General features: G+C 36.2%; 1 protein-coding gene across 1 annotated transcript in view; it reads left to right on the forward strand.

The window, feature by feature from the left end:
• The window catches only part of MYO16 (myosin XVI), a 301679-nt gene that overhangs the window by 110683 nt on the left and 167584 nt on the right, over window positions 1-23412 (forward strand). The window contains exons 10-13 of the mRNA XM_059817431.1: window positions 2758-2868; window positions 5019-5084; window positions 8507-8634; window positions 21812-21917. Of these exons, the coding sequence (XP_059673414.1) occupies window positions 2758-2868; window positions 5019-5084; window positions 8507-8634; window positions 21812-21917 (411 nt within the window). The remainder of the gene's footprint in view (window positions 1-2757; window positions 2869-5018; window positions 5085-8506; window positions 8635-21811; window positions 21918-23412) is intronic.

A 23412-nucleotide genomic window follows, 5' to 3' on the forward strand; every position in this document is an offset into this window, starting at 1 on the left:
CGTTTTCCTTACATTTTTTCATGGGTCGTTGCTTTATCTGTCTAGTTCAACATCTGTTGCAGATGGGATGCAAATTAGATGCCTGCCTTTCCTGTTTTAGTGGGTGAGTGGAAAAACATTGAAAAATCTCATTAATATTCATGCTTTTACATGCATATGAGGTTTACATATATCATTTTAGTCATCAATGTTTATTGCCTGTCGGTAGAGCTGATAAAAAAAGGAGACAGCTTTCTGTGAGGAGTTTGCCTCTTTCCTCATACACTTGTTTTAAGCATTATTTTCTACTGAATGTATTTGTCTTTAGAGGAATAGTAAGGAAATTATTAAAGACTAAAGCAGAGGTCCCCAAATTTTTCCAGTCACTGTGTCAGTCCTAAAATGGAGGGGTTTTAAGTCCCCAAAATTATTGTGAAAATCTCCAGGGTAGAGCTATTACAGGAAACAAAAATGCAATAATAGCTATAGCGCTTGAAGTAGAGAAAAGAGTAGAAGCGTGCCCTCCATAGATAAAAGGTACTGCAGGGCTCTGGGACTCAACAGAAGCTGGGACCTTGCAAGCCCCACTTATATATATATTTCCTCTGTGAGGAGCTGTGGCTTCATATATGCTATGTAATACTTCTTAGAATTAATTTTGCTCTATTTTGCAGTTTCTTTAGTGATTAAGCTTTTGTCTCATTATTCAGTACTGGACTTAGATGAAGACAAGAGTAGGTTAAGTTGGGCAAGTGACTGAAAACCAAGTATAGTACTTGATTGTTTGGACTGTAGGCAACTGCATAACATTAGGATAACTAAGACCATAAAAAAGCATGAAAGCTAGGAAAAAATGTTCATAGTGGCATGAAGTGAGTCAAACATGCAATAAGTACAGATGAAAAGAGGTGTCTTGGGGAGGGGTTTTGTGCTAATGTGAGAGCAATCATTTTTTGACAAACACCTTGAACCACAAGAGTAATTTGTGTAAAATGAAGTGTGAGGTTGATATTCTACAATTTACATTTGTATTTCTCTATTTGTAGACTAGAGAAGGTTTCAAGGCTTTGTAACTTCATTTGTACCATACCAGCATATAAGTATGAGTAAAGCTGGTGAGATATTTAAAAAGAAAATACAACAAGATTTTGGTTTATGTCATAAGGGCTAGTGGTTCTGTGGTTGTGATGTCTGGTGTGCACTGTTTGTTTCTTCTTGGTAAAATAGAAGAGTAAGCAATGCCATCTGTTTTATGACTGTTCATTGACTATTTTGATACTGGTATTCAATGCTCCTATTTTTAGAAGAAAAATTTTGATAAAGCCAAAGATCTATGATTTAGAAAAGATACAAAATCACATCTAATTCATCCTGCTTGTTTATGACTACAAACTTTCTGGTGTTTTCTCATGGTCAGCTAAAAAATTGTATGTGAATGAGTATGTGCGTTTCAAGAATCCGGAAACATTGAGAGGAAGAGAGATTGTTAGTTTTATTTTGTTAAGGTGAAATGCTTCAGCAATATCACACCGTTTATCTCTGACAAGTGTAGGAAGAGAACCCAGAGTGTCGTGATTTCTGAACTAGACCTTGAACCTATAGAAACAATAGAAGTTCGGTAGTTGGGGATCAGATCCCCATTATTAAACAGCAGTATCCATAGTCTTTGGGGTCATCTTCTTGCCACAAGCACATGCCGTGTTCTCTCCAAAATCTCCCAGTCTGCTTGCTGCTTCTGTCACTGACTTCCCACCACATGCCGCTGCCAGAGGCTGAGGATGCAGAGTTGTTCTCCAAGAAAGGGCAGTGTCTGCTTTTCTCCTGAGCCTTCATCTTAAGCAGAACAATAGAATAAAGAAGTTTCATCTTCTTTGTCCATCCTCAAAACAGATACCAAGAGAGGATTTTAGTAAACTCTGAACAAATGATTCAAATAATTCTACCATCATTCACATGAAAATTTTCAGTTTGTAGGTATTCTGCTGAGAGGCAAAAATGTTTTTCTTTGGGCAGACATAAAAAAGGAATCGACCTACATTTTAAGTGTAGATCATAATTTATAAGCACACTACTTAATGTATCAATATTTATTTTGTCTTTCATCAATTTCCCTTATCACTGACTCTTCTGAATTCTGTCTCCTATTCTGTCTTTTGGATTTTGTTTTGGTTTCCTTAGCATTTACTTTACCTGCAGAGCTTATATTATTCCTCCTAAATCTCAAAAATGTTAAGCCCGTTTCATTCACCACTTTTGGCTAAAGTAGCTGCTTCTGAATCTCTTCCGGTCTCCTTGACAACATGATTCCCATTTCTTATTAACTTCCTTCTATTCTGCAGGAAAAATTCTAATAGAATTTTAAATCCTGTATGATGAAGAGTAGTATGAGAGCTTTGTTAAATACTGTGCAATAAATAGTTTACAAGTGCACTAAATTTTATAGTCTTGATTTTTTCTGTCATAAATATTTAATGAAAAGAGCAGGAGTCTTCATGGGTTCAGGGATAGCAAATGGCATTCTAGTAGGGATCTATGTTCTTAAGAGCCCATCAGACTCATGCGGTTATACACCTTAACAATGATAATAATTTTTGATGTTCTTTTCTTGCCTAAGATTAATGATGTGTAATTGTTTGGGAGGAGTAACAACCTTCCAGTTTCCTAATGCACTGTTTTGCATAAATTCTAGGGATCTAGGTTTATACCATAGGTTAGAACATTATGGTACAGAATGATTGGTTGTGAAGTTACTTTATTTCTCTAATTTGTGTTTTCTAGATCAAGCTAATGCCTCCAGCTCCAAATGATGACCTGGCTTCTCTGAGTGAGCTAACAGACAGCAGCCTGCTTTATGAGATTCAGAAGCGTTTCAATAATAATCAGATATATGTGAGTTGCTACTCACCTATCAACAGTAAGCTTTCAAAAAAGAGCAGATGAGAGAATAGGAAAAATAGGATTACTATCATAAGTACTGGAAAGTAACCTGCCCCAGACTCATGGATCAGGACATATGTGTGCAATTTCTTAAGTTTATATGGGAAGAGCAGAAATAAAAAATGGAATAACAGTTCAGATAGGTTTGGATAAAATTTATGTGTGTTTATTTCACAGAGCAAGTGTATTGGTAAAAATTGATGGGCACATGTAATCTTCCTTCTCAAACTACTGAAAGATCCTTCCATCTTTAATATTATGTTAACTTAATTTTAATACAGCACATGATTACTGGAAATTTAAAAGAAATTTATATTTAAACAGCTTAGAATTCAGCATGGGAGATTTAATTACTCATTATCTCTTTCTATATTACAGAAATAATTCTCTACATTGTAATGTTAATCGTCTAGATACCAAATGAAATAACTATAGCAAAGTTTTTGTAAAGCAGGTTTTCCTGGTTTTGCCATATTAAACTGAGGAGGCATCTGGTTAGGCGTAGATTACTTCTGGAGAAAAATCTGCACTTGAAAATTCTGGTATCCCTGTTCATATCGTATTTGTAACTTGTTTCTAACATACTGAACAGCTGAGTGGCATGTTAATGGGAAACATGCAAATTGTTTTTAAACGTGTAAGTTGATTGCACTGTTTAGACTAAAGGAATATGAGGAATTGGCATGTTGCTGTGAATACCATTGAAATTTTGGGAACTTCAATTCTAGCTGTTATGACATTCAATGATACTAAAAATTTGTGGGATTAGCATCATGGATCAAATCCTATCTTATTATTTCTTTTGCTTTATCTCACTTTCAAAGGTGCCAAACACAGATAACTTTAACTGAATTCAGGAGGATCCACAGTATTTATAAAAAGGAAGTCTTCTTTTATTTTAAAATACTGAAGAGTTTATTTAAGAGGATCTCACACCCTGCTCTGGCATTCTCCTTAGCTTAATGGAAATTTATAGGCAGTGATCATTAATATTCTGCTCAACAGCAGCCATTGTGCTTTGGTAGACTGTCAGCATCAATGCTGAAAACCCTTGCATCTTTGGGTGATTTGGTTCTCAGACTTAGAAAGAAAAGTCCTTGGACTCCAATTCCAAACAAAAATCCTCCTCGGCACTGAACACGTCCTGTTTCATGTTTCAGCAAGCTTAATAAAGTTCCATTCTGCAGGAAAAACCAACAGTGAATTCTGGGTGGGGGAGAAAGAGGAAATAAATGACTGCATTTAAAAAGAAAAATAGTACATTTACTATGAAAGACAGTATTTTCCACCTCCCCAAATCAAAATACTTCACTTTGAAAAAGGCAGCATGACTGGGACTGTTCACATGATGGTTTCCTGTCTGACCTCTTCAGAGACAGAGATCTGTGTTTTTTGCATTCTAAGAGCATGATACTGCAGCAGCTACTTATGTGGACTGAGAAGTATAACAGCAAGGGAACCTCCAATCTTATTCTTAAGTACATCTTTCACATATGAGTGTTTAAATACGAAATAATAAAATCTTGGCACCTTTGCAATCAGTGGATGGTTTGGTATTTTAAATATAGCCAGGATTTTTTTTCTATATGCAGGTACATATATGTTCAAATACACATACATATGTATAAATACTTATATATGTATCAATTGCTCTGTCTTATCCCACAAGCAACATATTTTAATGTATCAATTCTGCGTAATCAATATAGCATTTCTAAATTCTGTCATCTATCCCATAAAAAATTGCTTGAGGAGCTTATGTGGTAGGCATGTCACTTTTTTGTAGCTTAACAAATAGTAAATTACAAATTAACTTTCAAATAATCTACCGATAATATATGCAGTGCAATTCTTCTATGCATAATTTTCCATTATGAAGAACTCCGTTTTATTACAAAGAACAATTAATGCTATCTGAGTTGTAAATTTAGATCTTAATTTAAAGTTACGAAGTTAAAAGCTCTGAATTCACAGATTATGTTTAATACGTTGATAGCTAGAAAGAGGCTTTGCCAAAAGTCCTTTCTGGAAAAAAAACATTATCCTCCTTAAAGATTTAATTTATTACTTAATAAAGCAATTATATCTTCTTCATTTTTCAGACGTACATTGGTGATATACTGTTGCTTGTTAACCCGTTTAAAGAACTTCCTATTTATTCTACCATGGTAAGCATTCTCTCTTTAAAATATTACAGTGTGGATCTTTTTCAGAGGATTCATATAGTTCATTTGGCAGGCCAAACCCCTAAAATTAATTAACATATGTGCCCTTTTTTATGTTGGGAGCCTCTTACTTTTAAAATATTAGCAAAAAATTTTTAATTTCTTCCAAGATACCACTATTTTTTCTGTGTCTTACTTGTAAAACAGCCATCCTGCTGATGTTGTGTATGCACTTTTGATTGTTTAAAAATAGTTCCTGATGTATAACATGACCTTGGTGGTTTCTGCCACTGCCAAACTTGCAAAAATAGACGCATACTTCATGCAGTGGTTGTTTGAGTTCACACCCCACCTTGCCCAAAACACGATTATGGAGATAACAACCTTTAACGGTACAGAAAGGTTCAAAATGGCTGTCTGTGCTCCACACCAGGCCACTCGGTTCAGACACCGTACAGGCAATGAGTGCGAAGTGCTCGGCATGAGCTTAGCGCTACACTGGGGCAGTCATACGGAGGTGGCTTGTGTTGGGCACAGGCAGTATATGGGCAAAGGGAACTTGAGTCCATGTGTGTGCTGTCATATGCACAAGGCCACTTAGGAAGCGCTTCAGATGTTTCTCTCTTGAATAGTAGTATCTTTTAATCTTTCACTTATGAGGCAGACTAGTTATTTACAAGGGGTTTATCGTTTCAGTACCTAGACATTGATACTAACTTGAATGGACTTTGTAGATCAGTGAGAGTAACATAAATTGAAATTATTTGATCTCTGCTTCATCCCCACTCAGCCATTTTAGAAGCAGAGCATTAGCATAACTGTGGATTTCTTTCCCCTCCCTCCCTGTTATTTTCTTGTTGTTGCACAGAGATCACGTTACTACACAGAGATCAGGCTTGCTGTTGTGTTAGGGAGTGTTCAAATATGTTTATTTAGCTTACAAGAATTATAAAGGGTTCAAAATTTGATAAGCAAACTAGTCTGTGGCTGTTTACTATGTCATGTGGCTTTGTGTCAGTAGTAAATTTGAGAGAAAGAAATGCTGTGACATTCAATGGTAGTAGCAGTAGATTCCAAGTTGGGAGTCTAAATTTAGTTTCTAGAAATGGAAATCATCCATCATCACCAAGGTTTTAGATTATGATATTTTTTCCTGTCACTGTGCATTTTACATTAGATACGTGATTTGGTGTACCAAGAGAGAACTGTAAAGAAAAAGAATTTAGGTAGTAGGCTTACGTGTTAAAATGCTTCCTGAACGTTTGCTGCATCTTCTCTTGACCTCTCTGTGATAGATCTACTTTAGCAAGTTTAGCATGAGACACTTTTTGTCCTGTAATTGTTTGGGTCATCTTGGATGATCATTGCTTTTACTCCGTCATTATTACCCACATGGTACTGTGCATTAGACAGGTATTTCCCAGATGATCAAAAAACCATGGTTGTAAATTAGGTTTGTTTTCTCTGTTTCTGAAATGCTCAAATATACTGCAGAAGGTTAGCTGGTATTATATTGAAGTCTGTAAGTGTTAGATGGTCTGTGTATTAAAGTAATAAAAATTGATGATGTCAATTTCTCAGTAGACGCTGACATGCTATATGATGTGGCTTGTTAGCATTTTTGTTTCAGGTATGTGGTTTGTTAGCTGTCAAAAAAAGAATGCAAAGATATTTTGGGCATGATACTATTTTTAAAACCAGGATGAAGCAATGAAAAGATTATTATGTACACTTTTCAATAACAGCAACACTTTAGGTTCTCTTCTCTTTTTTAAAACCACTTTTCATAACTTCTCAGCAATCTTTATTTTGTTACCCTACACTGACCTCCCCACACTTAGTTCCAATAGAATACTACTGAAACAAATCTTTTTATAAGCAGTTATTCACTCTGAGATGACATAAAGAATCATATGTTAACGGACACTGATATACATTGCTTCATATGCAATTCAATGCAATTACTAGATGATAATATTAATACATTTTTACACGGAAATACCCTATGCTACTACAGTATACATTATAGTAGCACTATACTGCTAGTAACATGCAGATGCCACTTTGAAGGTATGATAGTAACTGTTTGTAGAAGCAGCTTGTGCTATAGTCATCCTGCTTTGTTACATTTGTGCGGAATTTATTTTTGTCCAATTAGGGCAAATATATTCTTGAAGTTCGTCTGTTAGAACAATATGTAAACTTGCAAAGCACTTGCAACATTATGCAATGAGAATAAGTATGTAAAGGTTTTTCTTTCTGCTTTGTGACATGCTGAAATGATTCCTTGAGAATCGGTGTGGATTTAATCTTGTTTAGTCTGGTAGCTCAAAAGGCCTGAATGAGAATAGGGCAGTATTGTGGAGGATTCATTCAGCCACAGCATTATGGATGATCCAAGATTCTATAGTTTAATATCTAAATAAATAAGACAGGCATGGGACAGGAAGGGGTGATAAGCACCTGATTAGTTTGCAGAAAGGAGCAAATACAAAACGGAACTGTGTGGAAAGGCTGTTAGAATAGTTGGAGAAAAGAGGACATGATGAAAAGGAAGGGATTTGTTTGTTAAAGTGATAGCATCCAGTATCATTTTAGATGTTTCATAGTGTTCCAATTGTCCCCCAGCTGCCATGGGTTTCTGTAGAGCCTGTGTTAATTTTCTAAACCCATGAGAAGGTCTGATAAAAGCTATATAAAAAGGTAGGTAAACTTATTTATTTAAGGATATTTGTAAAATGGTATTCTGCTTACAATCTTATCTAAAACACATTCTGTATTTTCTTTATTGTATTTATTTATTCTGAAAGAACAGAATTGTAGATATTAGCAGACTATCTAATTTTTCTAAAATCTGCTTGATATTAGCTGAAAGAACATCAGGATATCCTCAGAAAAAATTGAGGTTTCAGTAGCAGAGAATTGATTCTACGCATACTTTAGCTTTAAGGGTAGTACATGTTGCCAGCTATATGTGTCGCAGAAGTTATTCTATATTGCAGAGAGAGTATTTGTGGGACACTGCTCTGTCATGTAATAAAATAATTAAGCCTTTGATTTCAATTTTCACTTTTCATGGGATGATCATATTTCATTTTGTAGGATTTTTAAGTCAAGACATTGAAGAACTATAAATGTGAAATATAAAAAGGTAACTTACCAGGTTTTGTTTTACTCAGGGAACAAACCGGTATTGTTGATTCCTCCAGTTATGTTTAATTTTGTATCTTGATTAGATCTTCTATGCTTACAGCTCTGCTTTCTTTAATTAAAATCTTCATAGATACTATAATGGTACCACATATTTACATACAGAGATTCTGTTCATAATGCTTAAACAGCTTTACAAAAGATGCAGGATTAGGGGGGTGAAACATAATTAGTTTTAAATGTATTGATCATGTTAATTTTCTGGAATTTTTCAGGTCACACAGCTTTATTTAAGTAACTCTGGAAAACTGTGTTCCTCGCTTCCCCCACATATATTTTCCTGTGCTGAAAGAGCTTACCACATGCTATTCCAGGAGCAGCGTCCCCAGTGCTTTATCCTCAGGTGAAAATTGATCTTTCTATTAACTAATTTGTAACTCCTGCCTTTCAGCTGTTTCCCTCAGGACTCAACAGTTGAGATTTCTACTTTATTTTTTCCTCAAACTGATTCGTTTCTGTGTACTGATCTCTGCATCATACGTTAGAGCAAAATAGAACTGAAAAGGGTTTAATTACATCTCAAGTTCATAAATTCTCTTGGGGAATTGCCACTCCATCTAGCTGCATCTAATTAGGAGCAAAGAGTTAATGGTAAAGAATTCAAAACTGCTGTGTGTTTTTGCTAATATTACATGGATCAGGATTAGAAATAGAATCTAATGACAATAAAAATGGGAAGTCCATTATTGGAGCTTCCACTCACATGTTTGTGTAGCCATGAGCTTGTTATTTAGCTCTCCAACTTCAAAATGGACTTTAACCAGTTCCTATATTCACAGTGTTGTTGCAGTGATAAATAACTTCAAGACTGTGAATAAATGTATTAGAAATCTGCAGTGAAATGGAGTTTCATCCAAATATGCTGGAATTATAACGATGAAACTTTGAATTCACTTGGAACTTTAGATCCCAAATGGTGATCCCTTGGGGGTGTTGGTTGATGAGAAGCTCAATATGAGCCGGCAGTGCACACTTGCAGCCCAGAAAGCCAATGGTATCCTGGGCTGCATCAAAAGAAGCATGGCCAGCAGGTCGAGAGAGGTGATTCTCCCCCTCTGCTCTGCTCTCATGAGACCCCACCTGGAGTACTGCATTCAGCTCTGGGGCCCCCAACGTAAGAAGGACATGGACCTGTTGGAGCGAGTCCAGAGGAGGGCCATGAAGATGATCAGAGGGCTGGAGCACCTCTCCTATGAAGACAGGCTGAGAGAGTTGGGGTTGTTCAGCCTGAAGAAGAGAAGGCTCCAGGGAGACCTTATAGCAGCCTTCCAGTACCTGAAGGAGACCTACAAGAAAGCTGGAGAGGGACTTTTTGCAAGGGCATGTAGTGATAGGGTAAGGGGTAATGGCTTTAAGCTGAAAGAGGGTAGATTTAGATTAGATATAAGGAAGAAATTCTTCACTATGAGGGTGGTGAGGCACTGGAACAGGTTGCCCAGAGAAGTTGTGGATGCCCCATCCCTGGAAGTGTTCAAGGCCAGGCTGGACGGGGCTTTGAGCAACCTGGTCTAGTGGACCCCATGGCAGGGGGGCTGGAACAAGATGATCTTTAAGGTCCCTTCCAACCTAAACCGTTCTATGATTCTATGAAATCTGTTAATCCCTTTTTTTCCTTCATCCTACTGGAAAGCAATGAGTCTGGTGAATTTGATGTAGTTGCTCAAAGAAATTTGTTGCTCAGTCTTGTCACTTTGACAATTTCTGTTGGCTGAAATATTGGCAAGGGTTTGCAGAACTTCATGAGAGACCAGGGGGAAAAATAAATGTTGATTTAGATTTGACCAGGAATAAAGGCTGATCCATTTGATAAATGTTGTAATTGCTCTTGAACTACCTCTAATTATAAGGAAATTGAATACTATGAAATGGAGAGGATATGATACTCAAAAGCAGATAATAATGATGTTTTAGAGTTACAAGAGTTAAAATGAATACATAAATACAATCTTATGTATCCATTTTTATTGCTTTCTGTTTATATGGATACAGACTTGTGTGAGTATTTGAAGTTCTGTATATTAAGTCTTCAAATAAATCTGAAGATTGTAATTAAATTGAATTAATCTTTTCAAAGCATAGTTTATGAAAAACATAGTTTTATAAGTTTCTAAATTGTCAATGTATAAATTAATTATGTGTGGAACTGGTTGTTGATTGGTAGAAGCAATGGTAATCTTTTTTTAAACTAATCAGAACGGAATAGTTACTTATTTATCCAGTGAGCAGTGACATTTAAGCAGAGGTACAAGCACTATTAGGAAATCGTTACTGTATGTTCGTATTATCTTCTCGTAAATATTAACTCTTGTTTAGGTATAATAGTTTTGATAAAAATAAGAAATATCCTAAGGCACAATTTTCAGCATTTTCTTCAAAGTAGGAACTTGGGACACTGCTAATTGATTAATATCTTTGTGAAGTTGTCTGTAAGTGTAGACAGAGAAGAAGCAGAAAATAATATTTATTCATACTTCAAGAAAAAAGCTAACTGCCAAGTTAAGTATTGTGTAGTAGTACTCAAAGGATATTGTACTTAATAATAAATGGCTTTGATATCAGGGAATAGTTGCTACTGATGATTTTGTATCAGGATGCCAAGGCATGTGTTAAGCCCCACTGTCTTGATCCCTGCCCAGCCCACTGTAGCTTATTATAGATCAGTGACCTGAGAGAGAATGTGACAAGAGAGTGCTCTGTTGATGGCATCAGCACTTGGCAAGACATTTGCATATCACATCAAGGCAACCCGTAGATATGCCATCCTAAAGTATCCTTTATGTGGATAATTAATTAGATGTAAAGGTCACTTGTGAAAATGGAAGCTGAAAGAAGAGCATTTGGTAATTTGGAATATGAGATAAGTATAGCGGCAACTTAACAGAAACAGATAGAAACAGTTCTTTGTAAATAGCTTTCTTCTTCTAGCACTAAATGAGAAAACAGAAGGAAAGTGAGATCTTTCAGATGTTCATAAAGAGGTATTAAAAACGGGATATTCTCATTATATTAGTCCATTGGTGGCATCTAAATAATGAATGTCTGGAAAGTAAAAGTGATATAGGAAACTTCCATTGGTTTTCTGACAAAAATAATCTGAAAAATATCCTTGGACGTAACTCAAGTTATTTGTCTACCCCTTTGCTGTCACCTGATCGTGTGTGTGTTCATAAACTTGTGTGTGTGGTCAAAAAGGATTTCTGCTTTCTTGCTATTTCAGCTGTAAAACAACATTAGCTATCAGCAAGAGAAGGTTTTTCCGCCACTGTGAGGGATGATTCATTGGTTACATCTATGCTAATAAACAGCATGGAGCTGGGCTTACTTTCTGGACCTGAAGGCATGTGGTATAGCATCCAGTCAGTTTTTCTTTGATTTTTCACTAGAAGAGGGGTTTGTGGAGAAGTTTTCAGGATCTCAGTTTCATTTCCTATCAGAACCAAATAACTGCAATTCTGCAGTTCTGAAATACTCCAAGATTTTGTGTTTTCGTTTGTTTTCTCCAAGCTCTCTTATCAAGCATACTCTTCATTCCTGAGTAAGAAATCCTGTACGTGTTTGGTCTGTGGTCTGTGATTTTAAAATATCTCCAGTTACAAAGCGGAGTTGTGGATACAGTTCTGTGCATACTTGTATAAAGCAATGAGTGCACCTAGTTTTAAAAATTTAAAAAATTTTAAAAGTAAAAAAGTACACTTCCCTCAAATGTGGAATCACAGGCTGAATGAAGATGGGGGAACTCAGACAAGCTCTCTGTAGAGAGAAAGGCCATTAGATGTAAGTCCTCAGAAGGAAGGAGACAGTGGATGAACAAGTGAAAAGGACTCAGATCCATGAGAACATTATACTTGAAAAAGATAGCTAGGAGTACTACTGCCCTTCTGCCTTTGGCTGCTTGTTTCCTCCTTTCTACACCATCTTTTGTGTCAACACAAACATTCAGGTGGTGGCATGGTGAGCTGGGCTGCAGAAATACTCACAGGTCAAAATTACACCTGGGAGTGTGGTGGTGATGTTGATGAGCTATTTTAACCTGAATCCGTTCAAAAGCCAAATTCCCTTAGAAGTTAAATGAGTTGCCAGAGCAGGACTGGCAGGGCCCACCAGTTTTGGTAGTGGTTTTGGCTTAGACCAAGTAGTTCCTAGAATTCTTGTACCATGTTTGATGCTGCTGAAATATTGGAATGGTTGACCTGAGACACTGTCCAAGGCCGGGCTCTTATGATGAGGAGTATCGGTGTGCCACATAGGAAAATAGCCACAACAAATCAGAAAGGTGCTAGTTTTATTTGGTTTTATTACTAGTAAATCTAGTGAAAGTAGATTATCCCTGTGGGTATGCACTAATCTCAAGATAAAATTCCCTTGATATCTGCAAGATACGCCATTTTGGCATACAAGCACTCTTGGAATTGCACACCAAGAGTACTCTTTTGCTTTCTGTTGTCATCATTAGCAAGTGAAACATGATGCAACTATAGAATAAAACTCTTAAATCTATATTTATTTTTAGGTCTACTTTACTTACAATAATACTTTATAGTACAAGTAATTTGTTAGGATAATTTATAAACATAATTATGCTTTAGTTTTATTGTAAAGATCTTACCATGAGAAGAGACTACTGTTCTGATGTGAATGTTGTGATATGATATAGAGTAGTGAGAATTAGTACCATGCCAGTATTTTACTTTTCATGTGCAATTCTCAAAATATGTCTAGCTTATTAACTGCTAGCGAAGGACCAAGTGATGGCAGTATGTATAACTCTCATTTAAATTTTTCCTGAAAAGTTTGAGTTTGTTATTTTAAAACACAGTAATTTCTTTCTAGAAGTCTTTTATTTTATTTTCAGTACATCGAGCTACCCATAGTTTTTTCAAAAGAACTGGGAAGAATATCAGAAAATGTACTCTTATTCATGTTAATCCTAACATCTTCATCAAGCTTCATAGCTTCTTTATTTTGTGGAGATAAAGTTTATTTTCTATTAGCAATATTTTTCAGTTCATTTTTTTTTTTCTGCCAAAGAGTGATTACAAAAAGATACTTTTGATGAGTTTAGTGGCCATTACTAATGATTCATGAATTATTCTTTTATTGGAAACATACTGTTGCTAATGAATTCTGCATGCAGCGTAACCCTTAATGATACCGTTTTTCTTAGTCTAGTCATTTTTGCTTCCCACATTTTCCCAAGAGATGATAGCGAAAAGAGATGAAGGCACCTGAAGTTGTCTGAGTTGGAACTTAGCTGCCTAAGTCCAAAGCTATGGTCTTGAAACCCTTGCTAAACTACCAGACTCTACTTTCTGACCTTAAAGTGCTACTTCAATTTTCAGCCCATTTGTGTGTTCAGGAGAGATTCATAGTTTCTGGCAGGGCAGAGTCTTACAACACTATTTATTTCATGCTTAAGCCTGACTGCGATCAAGGAATTTTACATTTCTTTACCAAAATTCCCTTACAACGAGCTTTCTCAAAGCGTTGCTAATTCACATCACTGAGATCAGAATCTTTAAAAATCAGACATTCATCCATGAGCAGTTGTGCTTATTGTATATGACGCTGCTCATAGCTATTGTCCTGTTCTCTCTCTCTCATATAACTTCCATCTGGTTTTTGTTTATTTCTCTTTACTGGTTTTCTTTCTTTAGCTGCTTGTCTCTAGTGATATATTTAGAGTAGAAGCACTTCAGGGCCAGACCATTTCTATATTGTATCCTTAGCCAGATATGGTTGATGTCTCCTGACTCCACACAAATTATTATGATAAAGTTGGCAATCAAATATATGGAAGCAGAGACTCCACCCTTTTCTTTGGGAATAAACAATGGAGATTTGGCAGTGAGTGCTCCTGTGATGACAGGGAAAGGGTTTGTAGCTGCAGATCTACTGTGGCTTACCCCTGAGCACAAAAATCAAGCTAATAAAAAGTCAGCACTTCTGTCATGAGTATGGCTGTTCTCAGAGTGCTAAGCTATCTGCTGTTTGCAGAAACAGCATGGGCTTGTGCCAGGTAAAGAAGAATTCTTCCTTCTGTAGTGTCATCACCTAATATTTACTTTTTCTGTGTTCTGTGCCTAAAGACACTGTAGGTATGGAAGTGTTCCCATCTTTCTGTAGCATACAGAACTTGGTATGTATCAGATCACCTTAAGACTGCTTATTAGAAGGCAAACTTTAAGACCAAAAGCAAGTAAAAGACAAGTTTCCAACAAGTGTTTAAAATGTAAGAAAAAAAATCAAAATGGAAATCGACAAAATGATCTATCAAATGTGAAATGTTCTTCCCTAGCAGCAAGATTCTTTTGTAAGGTGTTGTTCACATGGGGTACAGATTTAACAAATCTTGAATTTTCCTATTGGGGCTGCTTTGTAGAGTTTCTCAAAAAACTGAAGACACCAATTCACAAACAGCAAATATCCATCTCCAAGCTATTTCCTTATAGATGTGGAAGAATACTTCTGTCCCAGTATATATCCTGGAGTTAACGTAGGACCAGACCAGTCCTTTGCAGGGAAATGAAGTGTTAAAAGTACCTTTTTCAAGTTTATTCTTTAATCTAAGAAAATCTGTTGTTTTGCAACTTAAATTAGAAGGTATAGAGTGTTAAGGAATTCACTGCTCAGTTTAGTGGTAGAATTCCTCTGTCTTCTGTTATGTGATTCAGTGAAAATGGAAATCTAGCATTGCCAAACTTGCTTCACAGTACACAAGTTTGATTTTTGTCTCTAGTTGGTTGGACGTCTCTGACACATCAACTCTCTGCTTTGTCAGCTCCCTTTGCTTCATGCAGGTTGACTGGCTCTCCCCAAGCAGCAAAGCAAACAATGTAAAAAGAATAATCCTTTTTTAGTCTTGTGAAATGAAACACCCAACACATAAAATATTATACAGACATATAAATGGCAAAATTTTCCAATAACTGTATAATTGCAAGTAAATAATTAACTTTGCAGAGGCTGTGCATGCTGTATGAATGTACAGAAGATAGAACAGGCAGTGGAACACTGAAGCATCTTCTGCAATGACAAAGGAGCAGACAGTGCCCTATAATGTGTTAGGTTAACTACTCAAAGCTCCACTTATACTTCTGTCATTGCTACATTCTTTCTAAATTGCATGTAAATAGGAATATTTCTTGTAAAAACACTTATTAACCTCTAATTTATAAATTAAACAAGTTTATCATTTTTTGGTTTGACTTCTGCATTACGTTAAAAACCTTACACTTACAGAACGCAAGTTTAACACAGATTTGAGATAGGGTTTTTAGTATAACATTATTACATACTGCTAGTGGAAGGGAACCCTCTGCAAACCCAGTGGCAACCCTTCCATGTCAAAACTTCTTGTTTCCATGGTAAAAACACACCCATCATCATGTTTTAAAGAAGTTTTAGAATTGCACTTTAGACTTTTACAATTCCAGCAATTTTAAAGCATTTTATTTTGCAGAACATTCATAATGTCCCATTTAAACTGTGTGAAGCTGTGTTTTCATCTTCAAATTTAATAAAAAACTTACTACTATCTCACTTTAATGTTGCCTGTTTCAGTTTTCTTTGTGACTTTGGTCTTTTTCTGTTGCTATCTATTCTGCTAAACATCACATTAAGTCTTTGCTACTGAATTGGTTAAAAAAGGAAAAAAAAATCCATTTAAAGTTCCCAGGATGATTTGGATCAGTCTTTCCACCTTTATTTTTTTCCAGTCACTTCACATTTAATCAATTGTTCACTTACTGAAATTAAGTGTTTTACAACAGGAAAGCATTTGACCAAATTATTGAAGAGTTTACTACTAGTTATTCACAATTACTTTTAGTTTATAGCAAGCCACCATCACTCATGTACACTTAACACCAAGAGCTGACTTTGTATAAAATTTTTATTAAAGCTACAGAATAAAATAGCATTATGTTATGCTCTTAAATAGCCAATAGATGGACTTTTCGTAATTAACTTCCTTCTGACTGCATTTTGTTCCAGCTGTTCAGGATATGAAAATGCATTATGCTCTGACAAGATAAGTGAGGAGCTGTCTAAGAAGCCTAAGTATAGTTTATAGGCTTGTTAAAGGCTAAAGATCCTTAGTCAATCAGACCAATGGTTTATGGGATGCTGATGGCTGATTTGGTGAATCAAAAACCATAATGAATATATCAAATGAAATGTTATAATTTTGTATATGTTAGCAGCCAGGAATGTCAATATCCGATGGTTTTGTTGTGATATAAAACACATTTTTAAGCCAAATAATCCAGAATGAAGAGAAATCCTTGTCTTTTAAAGTGGAATGCCTTGAAAGCTTTTGATTTCGTGAGTTTAGACTCACCACAGGCATTCTGTTCAAGTTAACTATCTTTAATTTTTACATTATAATTAAATGTATTATAAGTGCAATGGGCTACTGCAGTACAGTTATAGATTTGGACCTCCTATTTGTAATAAAAAATTGTTTAGAAATACAGTTTCCAGTTTAGTTTACTTTAGAAATATAATTTCCAACTAACATGCAGGGTTGTTCAGTTACAGATATCACTACTGATGATATAAAACACGTTATGTTTAGCAGTCTTGCTTGCACATATTTATTTCAAAACTAGAAACCTCAGTCATGGAGCAAGACCCAGTGTCTAGCTTATGTACTCTGCAAACTGAGAAGACAAAAGTTATTCTGGACCCCCAAAAGTTTGCAAGCTTACTGTCTCTTCCCTGGCTATATCTTACTATCAGAGTGGGAATTTGGAGTAGTAATGCTCACAGTTTAGGGTGGTACAATAAGAGATTGGTTTCAGAAGTTCATACAAGACAGCATGCACATCTATGCTCATCTAAATCTTCCTTTAAAACTGTTGGAAATCTTATATGAACAAATTCTGTCAGAAGTTTTCCATCATTTCTGATTATAATTCTAGTACTGCAGGAGTAGGTTTTTTTGTTTGTTTTGTTAGATATTCCTGCACTTCTGAATGTGGTACCTTTGGTCAGAATTGAAAATGAAACACAGATGATAAAACCCTGTCACTTATATGATCTGAAATGGCAGGCACATTCCTCCTTATATGTTTTATATTTTGCCATATTTTTCCCCAAACAGATGATTTATAGGATTTATTTGCACTGGAATTGGCATTTGCTAAACACTAATGATCCAATTATCTGAATTTATAAAGATACAGACAAACCTGGTTAATATGCAGAAACTGAGCGTAAGCAAGATGTACCTCTCAGCACTTGCAGCAATTAATTCTTAAAATTTTGCCTGGGGTTTGCTGTTTTCTGACTATTTTAGCTGGGCTTCCTTGCTTAACTACTTCTACGTGAAGGTTCTGCCTGTCCACCTCTAAGTCCCCCGCCACCCAATAACTTTTGAACCTGTTGGCAACTAACAGCCATGGAGGTCTCAGAGCCAGAGTGTTCACACAGGCTTTCTGGGGTTTGGGAGCCATCACGAAGGCAGCTGTAACTCCAGCCACAGCTATTGTGAAAGGCAACACCCAGGCAGTTCGTGTGGTCTGTCCGGCAAGCACATGCTTAGCACCGAGCTTGCCAGCATGAATGGTGTCGGTGGTCCAGCTAGAATGGCACAAGGTAGCAGAAGAACTGGATCATAATCCAAGTGCAGTGGATTTGCAGAGTGTAGCTTCGTTATTTTCCCTGGTTGCAGAACATCTTTTGTTCTTTGCTTCACATGCCTTTGTCTTTTCACACTTCAAACTGCACTTTTTCTTAACAATTTTAGTTTTGAATGTTTTATTTCAAAACAGAGTTTATTTTTTCTTATTATTCATACTATTTTAAGATACAGAAACTAGAGTTGCAATTGAGTTTCTATTAACAAAATACTAATAAAGGAACAGTAGGAACCAGGCCCTCCATCAGGTAGTTACATAAGAAAGTTAGAAAGCCAAAGGAGGAATAAAATGAGAAAGCTTAGCGGAACTTACCTAAAGCCCATGGTGAGCATAGGCTTTCAAATTCTCTGTCCATTTTCCTTTCCCTTGGAGTACACTGTCTCTACTGATTTCCTAATTTAATCTTCTTTATCTGTGAAATAAGCTGTCTTTGCTTTGCCTATTTCATAATGCCTTCTAAGGAAATTTGATTGTGGAAGAATGCTTTTCTGCTGCAACGCTAACTTATCCTCCACCTTGATAAGGCAGTCCAACCAAAAGTTATAAGAAATCAATGTTCATGTTGTAAATTATGTTTTGAAAAATATAGTGATGAAACAATTATTTAAAAAAGAGAAGAGGAATTGCTCTCTAAGAAGAATTAAACTGTTAAAGCAAAGTTATTGTGGACAATGGAGATGTTACAAAAAATTTTATTCCACCTCAAAGGAAATGGAATAAACAAGATCTGGTTCAAGGTGCCAAATTACTTTTTCATTGTTAAATTATTTATTGCCCCAAATGTTCCAAACAATTACATCAACAATTAAAACTTTACCTAACATGGCATTTCTTTCTCAGTGCTTCAATCTATATTTCACTAGCAGTATACACATAAACCTTTGAAATGCACAGACCAACTAAACGACGTTGTGTGTCTCTTTCAGCAACCAAGTTCTAGTGAATTCTGACCCCTGAACTGTACTCTAGCAACCACTTTAGCCAACAAGCTCCTGTGATACTGCTGGGCAAAATGTCAATCACTGTAAAATTAACAGTTGAGCTGAGAGTGTCAAATCTTTGTAGCCGTGTCACTGCAATGTTTAGGAAACCACAATCTTTGAAGAAATATTCAAGAAGGGACAGAAACTGTCCACTTTGTGCACCCTTGCATGTGTTATCGGGGTCACAGTTAGCCTGCAGTGAAAACCCAAATATAGCTTTGTTTAAAAAGTGAAACAAATTAATTTCTAAGTGTGGAAGCTCATGGTGAACACTCCATTCCTTTGTTCAAGAAAGCATTTTTCTGTTTTTAATTAGAATTTACATGCCTGCTTTGTAATACTCGAAAACAATCAAAGGCACATCAAATGTTATTTTAGCATCCCTCTGCCCACCCCCCCAATTTCTCCAGTTGTGAGAAAGATTTTTTGAAAAATACCCCCACCCTGCTAATCCTGGAAAAGCCTTCTGTTAAAGGAGCTATTTTTGGCAGATGAGGTTGGGCCTATGCAAGCAAAATAATAAAATACTACAACAATTTGTTAAATATCAAGTCTTGTTCAGCTCTCAGAATGATACAAATATTTATCTGCTGGATATAAAGGGCAGTACACATTGGACAAGTTGTGAGTTGTTACAAACTATGAATTATTTCAGATCAGATTTTCAAACATATGTGAACATTTCTGCTCAGTGGCATCATCTGTAACTCTGACCATACTAAACCTTAGAGATGTTTTAGCTTCAGAGAAGTTCCTTAACAACTGAAGTAACTGAAGAGCCACTGTTGCTAATCTTGTTGGTAACCTGTGGTATAGCGATAACAGGTTGCAGCTGTGATTTTGGATTAAGTATGTTGTGAAGGGACAAAATTATTTCATCATCATGACACACAGGTGCCAGTGGAGTGGCCAATGAGAGTGGGCAGTAGGAGGCAGGGGAGGGGGGGCAAGAGAGATGGCAAGACAGATTTTTATCTGTATCTGTCTGTAGGCTTACTGACTTTCTGGATAATACAGGCATAATATCAGTAATTTGCAAGAGTATGAAATGTCTCTAGGAGAGGAGTATCACAGGACTAATGCCCTGTTTCACTTTTTTCTGTTCATGTTAGTGATAACAGGCAAAGGAACATGGAATTTGGACACTACCATTGTAAAGACAGAAGGCTAATGCTACTTCTTAAGAACAGAGGCAGCATGGTACAATTAGCATTTGGAGAGTGAAGTCATGGTTGAGAGGGCAGAGATTTTAGAGGGTGACATCAAGTATCATTTGACTTTTGTAACTCTTTCAGAAAGTCACAAGCTGAAGATCTGAGCAAGGGATAGCGCTTTTACGGAACACCTTGTTAATCCTGTAGAGATACTAGTTTCATATCAGCTGTGACAGTGACCTTCTTGACTTCACATTATTTCTTTCATTGTAAGACCTGGTTTAAATATGGCTTTGTGACCTGTTATTTGAAGTCTTTGCATAACATATACCCAGGTTGCAAACCTTTGCAGTCTTGGACCACTAACCTCCTACTGATGCCAGTAGGAGTTTGAAGTCCTGGGTCAGACTCCAGCTTATTATAGAATATGGAGGACATACAGAGATAAAAGCAGTTTGACACATCACATATAGTAATGAAACATCTATCTTGTCACCTAGGACTACAGTTTACCAGGTAAACAAATACGATATTCACCAGAGCTGCATGTATGTCCCATAAGAGTTGAATGAAAATGAATGGTGCGGACATCCCATCCTATCCCTGCCTGAGTATGAAGGTCTTTTTGTCCTTCCCTCTTTTGTTTCTTCCTTTATTTAATTGATTTCTCCTTCAAAGTGAGATTTGAATAGATAAAGCAATGGCCAGACAGATACTATATTTTGCTGGCCTCTCATTTTCAGAACCTAAACTGTACAGATAACAGACTGACCAACCAGCATGGTCATTGTACTTGCGAAAAATCTAACTGGCTGTTGTAGGAACAGCCTTTTAAATTTGATCAAGCAGATAAATGAAGGAGGAGCATCAAATTACATTTTGTTTGGTTCAGTTGTCTATAAAGAAAACAACTTCTTATAAATCAAGTAAGAAATTCTAACATGAATTTCTTAATCAGGCTTCACTGACTTTATCCTTTCCACCTATTTTGTTTCTTTTCCTGCCTTCTCTGTGCTTAAAGTGCACCACTGAGTCTGCTTCCCTCCTCCACCCCTCCAGTTTTCTGTTGTTTCTTCCTACCTTCATTGTTCATATTGCCTTTTACCTTGTTTTCTTTGCTCATTTTCCCCCTCAGAGATTCTCATTCTTTGGAATATTTATTCCACATCATGAACAAGGAATTAAGTGAAACAGGATCACTGAAGTCAGAGTGTATTGCACTGCAGAAACTGGGCAGGTTGTAAAAACAATCATCTTTTTCTTTTCCTTCCTGTTCCTTTCCTATTTCTTTTACCTTCTTTCTATTGTATTCTACACTTCCCTTTCCTTCTGAGTCCCATCATTACCACAGTAGTATTTCCTCATCTGCAAAAAGAACCAGTCAGCATAAGCAGGCTCCTTTGCTGGACAGAAGATAAAGGAGGAGATAAAATCTTGCTATAAATACCTTAGAAATGTCTTGAAAGCTTTAGATTTCATTGGCTTGGCTTGTGGTACAAGACAATATAGCTTGACAGCTCTGACAGCCCTCATGAACATAGACAGTCAGCCAGTCTATCTATCTATCTCCTACATTCTGTTCTTTATTATTTGCCATCCATAAAACTTCTGTTATTTGAAATGAAAGTTTGACTGAGATATCTTAAATCCATTCAAACAGAGCTAGCAGAGAATATAAATAACATATCAAAAGTGAAAATAACAGTGATCCCCCCCTCTTTTTCTTGCCTGTCATCTTGCAGTGGAGAAAGTGGTTCTGGGAAGACTGAAGCCTGCAAACAGATAGTGAAGCACCTCACTTGCAGAGCCAGCTCCAGCAGAAATACCTTTGATACAAAGATAAAACATGTAAGTAGCATTCTGATCACTGAGTAGAACAAAGCAAAAATCTGGCCTCTTGGATAGGCAAAGACATTTGAACTGTAAGGAAAAGGCATCTGCTATGCAGAAGTTCATAAAGGGTTTGTTTTCACAATTGAAGTCAAAGGAGGTTTCTTTCCCTGAACTGACCTGAATAGCAACAGGATTAAGCTCACTTTGATGTGATGAGAGGAAACAAAAAAGTGGAGGCCAGTTTTGTTTCTATATGTTTTGGTGACTTTGGACATCAGTGTTTCAGTGAATAGGAAACATTTGTGTGGTAAGGTACTGTCTCCTAAGTGTGTACTAATTGCCTTCAATAAGTAAATAAATTTACCTGTATGGCTGTGGTGGTGCTTCTCTGGATGGTGTAAGAAGTGCTGAGGCATCTGAAGTAATAGTATGCAAGACAGAAACTGGAAACTTGCAGGAAAACTGCAAGGACTGAACAAATTTATATGGCCCAGTATTTGTATACTAAATATATTTGTGAAATAGGTAAGAGTTCTGAATATTTGATCAGTCATATTTAATTCCCACGGCAGAAACAAATTTTGCCCAACACGTAACATGAAATCATGAGAACCTGCTTCACATATCAGACGAATTTGACTCCTTTCTAGTACATTGTAAATATGAAGTTTTTGCTTGACTGAACATTGCAACTCATGTTTCATTGTTACAGCTGTAACACTACTATAAAGTTTCATACTGACATTTTAAATTATGCTGAACCCTAGAATGCCAATTCAGATTCTTTCAAAAAATTGCCTTTCCTGATGAAACTTCTCATCTGAGATCCCAGCTTTACAGATTTACATGGAAAGTTTTAGCACAGTCTGCATTGTCATAACTCAGTTCTGAGTTTCATACTTAAAAAAAATATGTTTAGACTTTTTCACCCACTCTGGTGACATTCTTCTACAGCACTTACAGTCAACCCATGATAGGTTTTTTTTAGCTTTCACTTGCCACACGCATGATATCCAACAGAACTCTAGAATCGTTTGTTGTGGGGTTTTTTAATAGCATCACATGCATCATTTAAAGCACACTGTTTTCTTCCTGAATTATGCATGATTTAGTCCAGAAAGATGATAAAATAGTGTCAGAAGTACAGCTGACACTAACAGACAACCTACAAATCAGGATTATTGGGATGTGGGAATTCTACAGATACACTGGTTCATATTTTGTACATTCCAGCTGATAAGGTAATAAAAGTCATATGGATTTTGGGTGGATTTTAGAAAACAGTGTTGCATTTCTGTTTTTTGAAGACATTAAAAAGCCTGACACTGAAAACACTAGAACTGAATAAGCTGTAGCTTTACTTTACTTTGTGTAGTCATACAATTGCCATGTTAAAGTGGTTTTCACAGTGTTATCTGATTCATTGACAATATTCCTAAACTGACACATTTAATCTAGGTTTCACATGACAATGTTAAGAATATACTTGTTATTTTTTCACTTTTTTGAT

This window comes from Gavia stellata, chromosome 1, assembly GCF_030936135.1.
Source record: "Gavia stellata isolate bGavSte3 chromosome 1, bGavSte3.hap2, whole genome shotgun sequence".
Classification (NCBI taxonomy): domain Eukaryota; kingdom Metazoa; phylum Chordata; class Aves; order Gaviiformes; family Gaviidae; genus Gavia; species Gavia stellata.